Genomic DNA, 7,634 nt, shown 5'->3' with positions numbered 1-7,634 from the left:
CAAGCAGAAGAAACCAGTCAACTAGGTACCAGTGGAGCACTGATGTGGCGTTTTGGTGCAAGCCATAAGTTCAGAGTGTTCATTCTCAAATCTGTCTAACGCAAGACGCACTAGTATCACAGAACGACAACCACAACTCTTCCAAACGGACAAGTGCGTCAAAAATACGGTTGTCAAGTACGTTGTAACGATGTCAACGGAGAAACGGAAAGCTTGTGACCCCTACCAGGAGGGAATGCACCAGGAATTACTCGCAAGCATCGTCATTTTTCGGACCAAGACTGGAAGAAAGAAAACCCCGTCAGCTGCCGGAAATGACGTAAAAATGAACCACTCGGCCCAAGGAGGCGCAGCTCGACACTGTAGTGGTGGAGTTTTGGAGGCTCACTGCATGTAATAGACACTGAAGCCAGCGGGCACTTCCTCTCATGCATGCACTGTTAGTGAGCGATCACCGATCGTAAGAATTTCCAGCGCAGCGTATGAACGCGCGCGAGTGGAGAGCATCTTTTCGTTCAGGATGTCTGCTTGTGTCCTGTAATCGAGGAGACGTAGCGCTGCTAGTATAGGTTTTGCGAAAACCCTCTTTCATAGCGTTAGCTCCACCGGTAGCGTTTCGAGCCTTCGAGTTGTGCCAATTCCACGGATAGAATCCAAGATGGCGGCCTCTACAGCAATGACATTGTATCCCAGTGGTTGCCATGATAAGCGAGGGGGTTACATAATGGAATAAAATATTTTTGTTAATGGCAGCGTGATCTGTCTGTCGGTACCAGGAAGAAAAGCAAAGTGCACAGGCCTGCTCACTGGATCAAGCCGAGCCACAATCGTTACCACGTGCAGAAAGTAGGAGAGTTGAAAGATGGGATAGAAAGACAGGATAGTAAAGACGCGCTTAAGACAAGGCCGATCCCGGAGGTAATGCAATACCGGGCCGACCGGTGCCGGGAGTGAAGCATCCTTCAAACTCTCCGTGATGATTCCTGCCGAGCCACAATCGCTACCACGTGCAGAAAGTAGGAGAGTGGAAAGATGGGATAGAAAGACAGGATAGTAAAGATGCGGTAAAGACAAGGCCGATCCCGGAGGTGATGCAATACCGGGCCAACCGGTGGCGGGAGTGAATCATCCTTCAAACTCTCCGTGATGACCCGGTATATATACCCCTGTCTGGCGTGCGTCAAAGTCATGCCACTTAGTCCTGCCATTCGTGTAAAAATTATGGGTTAGACGTTTGCCGGAGAATGTCCCGGATTGTGTGATGCGATTCAGTGTTTCGTGCAACATAAACCGACTAGTTAAGTCAGTGTCTAGCTTGTGGCAGCGATTCCAACTGGCGTCAATCTATTTTAGGTGTGCTAACGCTCGACATTCGATCTTTGTCTCAGTGTCGGCTCACTTTTTGACCGGAATCCAGACAGACCATGCAGAGTTTGGATGACGTTTGACAAATCTATGCGCGGATCTCACCAGAACGGCACACAAGGCTGCCGACTATGCCGCTCAGCTAGCCGACACTGAGTAAATCGATGCAACACTGCTGCGCGCCAGATGTCTGGCCGCTACACCTGGCGTCTGTTTCGAGCACTTATTGACCTCATTCAAACGCGTGCAGAAACGGCGCGGCACCTCCAACGTTCAATGAATAACTTTCCCGGTACTGAAGGACAACTGGCCCGAACATTGTGTGACAGATATCTCTGTACCACAGTGGACCATCGCCTCTCACGATGCTCATACATAGGGCAAACAAATCCGTAGCTGGATGTCCCAGTCAAGCACCATGATTTGAAGGAGGCCCTAGCCAAAATGAAACGTGGTACTGCACCGGCCGGGACAGGGTTACCGTCGAACTTCTGGCGAACCTTCCGGATGCAGCCTATTGTACCCTCATTGAATTCATCAGCCATATCTGGCTTGGAGAGATTCCTCTCGCTCTGGATTGGAAAACAGCCTTAGTGACATTTATTCGTACGGGAGACAAGCCAATTAATGTGGAGTACCTGCGCCCTATCTCCCTCACATCTTGTGTCAGCAAACTGATGGAGACCATGTTGCGAGATAGGTTGTTCACTTACCTCGAAAGACGTCACACTTTTGCAAACAGTATGCATGGTTTCCGACCACAGAAGTCCGCAGAAGACATCCTTCTACAACTCCATCATGACATATTACAGCCCAAATATCTCGCTCACAAGGACAAAAGCGCCTTTATCAAAGGAGCAATTATCAGCCACCTCCAAGATGCCAACTGTGGTCAGAATACATGCCGCTACATCTGGCAATTTCTCAATTTCTCACGGGTCGACAGGCCTACATTCGAATTCAAGACAAGGAACATGGACCCTATACCATCGGATCCCGGGGTACACCAAAGGGTACGGTTTTGTCTCCCCTCCTCTTCAACCTCGCAATGAATGACCTTCCCTCAAATTAAGCTCCATGCCGGGCATCTGATATGCCCTATAGGCGGATGATACCTCCATCTGGGCAACAGAAGGCAATCTCGGACACATGAAGACCTGCCTACAACAGGAAACGGAGGAGGTGGACACATACGCTGCATACTGTGGTCTCCAGCGTGCTCCCACCAAATCGGAATTTGTCCACATTTGACCCACTCCTTGGGGCGATCATTCAATTGACCTCACACTCCCTTCGGGTTCGATTAGAGAGGCCAAGAAGATCCGCATCCTCGGTCTCTTTATTCACCAATAACGCAGACCGGACACAACAATCGCAAATCTCCGCATGTATGGTGACCAGGTGGGCCGTATGGTCCGCCGAGTCTCCAATAAGCGTCGGTGGTTACGAAGCAAAGATGCCTTGCGGCTGGCACATGGCTTTTGTAACGAGTAGAATTCTCTACTCAACCCCTACCTTCACATGCGCAAACACGACGAGGACCAACTCGAGGTCATGAACCACAAAGTCATCAAACGGGCTCCTGACCTTCCCATTACCACATCCAACCAGCATTTGTTGGACCTGGGGGTTGTCAACACCTATCGGGAACTCCGAGACGTCCATCTCGTCAACCAATATACGCGCCTATCACAAACGCCATCATGTCGCCGCATTCTTGACCGACTCCACATCCAACACACCATCACCTTTGAGGAACGGGTACGAGCGCTAGAACCCTGGAGACGCGCCCTCAGGGTCCGACCCATTCCCCGCAACATGTCACACTCTGACCACAATGGCCGTCGCCAGGCGCGTGCGGAAGCACTGGAGCGACATTATGGTCGACAACAACACGGGTATTACGTGGACATTGCCGGTCCCCACCGTGGGGGGTGGTTCACCGCAGCAGTGGTCCACGACAACACCACAGTGGCAGGACTCACGTTCCGCGCCTACCGCACACCACACGCGGAGGAAATCGCGATTGCACTCGCACTCTCCCTCCCACAAGTGAAACACATCATTACCGACTCGAAGGGGGCCTGTCGGAACTATATGAGCTGGGTTGGATACCTCCTCTCGCCTGGTGCATACTACAAAATTGCTGTCGGTCCAGTGACCCTCCAAACTGTAACCTCATCTGGGCTCTCGGTCACCAGGGACTCCGGGGCAATGCGTTAGCCTATCAGGCGGCACGTGCGCTCTCTTTCCGGGCACTCACACTTGCTCAGGAAGCCTACTCCGAGCCTACCCAGTCTCTAATTGCATTCAAAGACATAGCTACATATTATAATCGTTGCTTTCCGGAACCCTGTAAGCGTCTCCGGAAAGGGTCTCCGTATGCCGCACAAATTTTGCTTTTCGCCGTAATTATGTAACGTATACGGCATGAGTTTCCATATGTAGCGTGAGCGCTCATGTCTCAGATGTCTACACAGCGCTTCGCAACGGTAACATCGGCTAAACGTTTGGTGCACTTTTCCACGGCACCACAGTAGGACTGTCATGCCACCATGCCTAATTTCAGCCACCTACGTTTCAGTCGTTGCCTTCCGTATCTGATGCATTCTCAATGAATCCATATTGAGGAAAATTTTCAGTGCTCTACACCTATGTCATTTCCGGTAAGCTGCCTTACTTCGCGATACGCTGCAGGTGTACGGGTCGTGCTATAGAGTTTTAAATGCTGAAACCAGAACTCTCTAAGAAACGTAGACCTCTGAAACCGTTTATTTTATGTCGTACCCAGAACATTTAGAGACGTTTCAGCCCAAGAAAAATTTTATTGCAATTAGTGCTTAGGAGTATAGACCTTACGGTATTATTCTGGCCATTTAAATTTGCGACATATTGTTCCCCTTTTGTTCCAGTGGGCCCTAACCCCCAAGGTAAGCAACATTTTTAGCAGCACTGGAGTCGCGCTGACTGCCTAGCAAGTTCGAAAGTGCTACAGAAACTCCGGAAGCTCCTGAAAATGCGTCGCTGATTTCTGGCTTCATTGGTATCTATTATTCATAGTGTACGTGGGCCATTAGTGCGGTGCTGCGAGCACCATTTTGAGGGAGAACGCGCAGCATCAGCCGTGAAAGATTTGAACAGGTGGCGATAAACCGTTTAGCATACTGCCTCTAGCCATGCTCCAGGCACCATAAAATTGAGGCCTCTGGTACTCAGGCGCTTGCTCGTTACAGCACACCATGCGAAAGTACGCATATAAGTGCACAAAGCACGTTTCATCAGCGCGAGGGCACATTATTGCTACTGATTTGAGGCATTTTTTCAATCAGCATTCCGCACTCACGACACGTGCTAGAAGGCTCTTGCACGTTCTGAGCGGCCACTGACGTGAAGGATGAATGTCGTCGCATAATGTAGCGTTAAGCGCAAATGTTGCCTCCAGTATAGGCTAAACTCGAGAATTTCCTGTTATACACAGAAACGAGCGCTTATAATCGCGTTTCGTTGCTAAGCTATAATAACCCAATTTAGCGGAAATCCTAACTTTTCACTCCGATAACCTGATTTGTCCATAAAATCGCACTAAGCAAATAGTGCGCAATTTTCACCCCCGAATTTCGAAAAAAGACTAAGTCCTATAATAAAGAGGGTTAAATATGCGCAATAGTATTTACAACGACCGACACCGAACATTATTACTGACTGCCGCACGGGCTTACAGCATGGATGCCCAAGTGTCATGTCCAAGCATCCAGCTGCAGTGAAATTCATTTTCCGCATGCTCGACACAATGCATTATTAGTCGCCCTTTGCTGGGCCAACAAACAACCGGCAAGTGAATTGAACTCCGAGTAAAAAAAAAGCTTTTCAATTCAGTTTTCTCATTCATCAGTTTTCTCAGTTTTCTAAAGTAACGCACTCTATTGTGATCACTGCCGTTGCTGCTGACGTCATGTATTTGCTCGAACTGCCATCATATCTTGGACCATTGGGAGCCACTAGTTCTTATATCTCATTTTTCTTTGTAATAAGAGCTTTTGCAAAACTGCGACTAGATAAGGATATGGTACAGGACCGACACTTGATAGCGAAGGGAGCTGGTGCCTGGGTAAGTGGGCTCTTGCCGTGTGTCGGCAAACTTTTACAGCTTCATCCAGCAAGGAATGCTATTTAAGCATCCGTATGCTTATATACGTCCGGAAAATAAAAAAAAGCGTCAACGCACAGAAACTTCACTGTGCTTCATCTGTCTTGCTTTGAGCGTCGAGTTGGAACACGAGTCTGTCATTAACAAGAATGAGGAGGTATGAGACAAAACGCAAGGTAAGTAGAAGAAAGCGGCGTCTTTTGTGAGAACTGCAAGAACTATCCATCCGTTAGAGAGTAAAAAAGCTTCTTTGAAGTTCCCTACTCTAGAAAATAAATTTTTTGCTCATTTCTTTGTTGTCGATTGCGGCAACCAGAACAGTTCCTTTCGCATTTTGCCCCACTGAGCACTGATGTCCGATTTTGACACTATACTTGTAAATCGATTGATACTTGCACCACGAGTTTTTTATTTTTTTACTACGTGGTTATGGAGCTTTAGGGATCGTAAAAACACGCACCAAAAAATCTACGACCAAGCTGAAAAATCCAGGGCCGAAAGGGTTAACAATCAGTTATCCTCTAAAAAACACTGCACATGCTGGGTTGTGAGGATAAAGCAAAGGATGGGTCTTGTTAGGAAGACGCGATGCCGTGATGTGGTTAGTCAGAGCCGGCCGCGTAGCCTGCTCTTAAGCTAAAAAAGAAATTTGGACGGGAATGAAAACACCCATTAAGAAAAATGCTCATTGCGCGATATTTCCTTCCGACTGCAATTGTGCCAAATTCTATCTGTTCCACCACTTCCCCCTCGCTTCATGCCGTATGATGGATGTTTTTTAGTGACTGAATTTTCCAGAATTATCATCTATTTTCTTCCAGATGAACAAGCCAAGAAGCTGCCAGTAATTTAGTGGCGCTCACAGACATTTGAACGTTTGCCTTCTCATTGTGCCCATTCAAAACGCTGTAAATGCAGATGTCCTGATTTTTAAGCAGGGTAAGTGTTATTAGCATTTTTCTGTTCAATTTCAGATGAAATCCGGTAAGTAGACACGTTTCAGGAAGGATTTAGGCAATAATGAAACCTTCGACATGAATAAAATGTTAGCGCTTACAAACTCTCACTAGTGGTTTGAGACTCTGGGTTCGACAACTTTAGGTAATTCGAACGCCCTGACATGACGTTGAATTAGATATTTTTTTCTACCTCATCGGGACGATTGAGTTTTTATTGTTGACCGGTTTTGTAGGGTGTTTTATTTGCATTGATATTACGAAATGCTGATGGTATAGTGACTCTTTCTGGTACGCTGCGCCCGTCACAAGCTTTTTTCCTTTGTCGTGAACATGTTCCACTACACATTTTATGAAGGTGCAAGCAGGCGGCATTCAAAATGTGCTTCACAGGCACAAAGTCACGTTGACTAAACTAGCTTAGTGACAAGCTGGTACCATTTATACATTGTTCGCTATGTCACTGTAGTGCAGCTGCTTCAAAGAACAATCTATTTCTTCTAGCACCTTCCGCTTTGTATGGCGCTGGACCCCCCGGCTGTTGGCAGGCATTTTTTATGCCGCCCTGGCTTCTGTCCTGGCTGCACCGGCTGGTTTCTTCCTCGTTTATGCGAGCAGCCATCACCTGAGTGCGAGTAAGAGTTATCCTCATCTATTTTTGAAATATTTCCAATCAACGTAGCGTATTTGTGCCAAATCGTCATAGTTATAGCGAGTCCATGCTCAACATTAATGAAGAATTTTGGAAACGTTCTCTGCGTTTGTATTGGGAATATAGGGTTTCATGAAATATACGAGACGTGGGGGACTGATAACACCATGCGCTTATTAAGCAGGCCGCGCAAAAACCACTGGGCCTCGCGAGCTATGACACGGAGCTAGCGGCTAGGCTGTAACGCAGTGATAATGCGCGCAAGTGGCCCTACGGGTCGCTACAGCCTGTGACGGCACTACTGAGGACTATCATAGGATATATATAGCCAGGTTGTTATCAGTCGTAAAGCTGACTTTTACCAGGTAGAAAAACCAACAACCGAGAAATGCGGTGTCAAAGAACTCGCCCACAGGTTACACGGCCTTAAAGCCTTAAAAGGCGAATTGCTTCATCCTCGCGACGTAATAGCAGAACTCGCATGTTTGCATGCGTGAGGGGGGGGGGGGGACGC

At 47.7% G+C, this 7,634-nt stretch overlaps 1 protein-coding gene across 1 annotated transcript in view; it reads left to right on the top strand.

Moving 5' to 3' along the window:
• Positions 1 to 2,112: 2,112 nt before the first annotated feature.
• The window catches only part of LOC144102365 (uncharacterized), a 38,780-nt gene continuing 33,258 nt past the window's right edge, over positions 2,113 to 7,634 (top strand). Inside the window, exons 1-3 of the mRNA XM_077635656.1 lie at positions 2,113 to 2,256; positions 4,278 to 4,295; positions 6,487 to 6,496. Coding sequence (XP_077491782.1) covers positions 2,113 to 2,256; positions 4,278 to 4,295; positions 6,487 to 6,496 — 172 coding nt within the window. The remainder of the gene's footprint in view (positions 2,257 to 4,277; positions 4,296 to 6,486; positions 6,497 to 7,634) is intronic.

This window comes from Amblyomma americanum, chromosome 8, assembly GCF_052857255.1.
Source record: "Amblyomma americanum isolate KBUSLIRL-KWMA chromosome 8, ASM5285725v1, whole genome shotgun sequence".
Taxonomy (NCBI): domain Eukaryota; kingdom Metazoa; phylum Arthropoda; class Arachnida; order Ixodida; family Ixodidae; genus Amblyomma; species Amblyomma americanum.
Note: the sequence above shows the minus strand (reverse complement) of the source record. Positions and strands in the feature narration are given on the sequence as shown.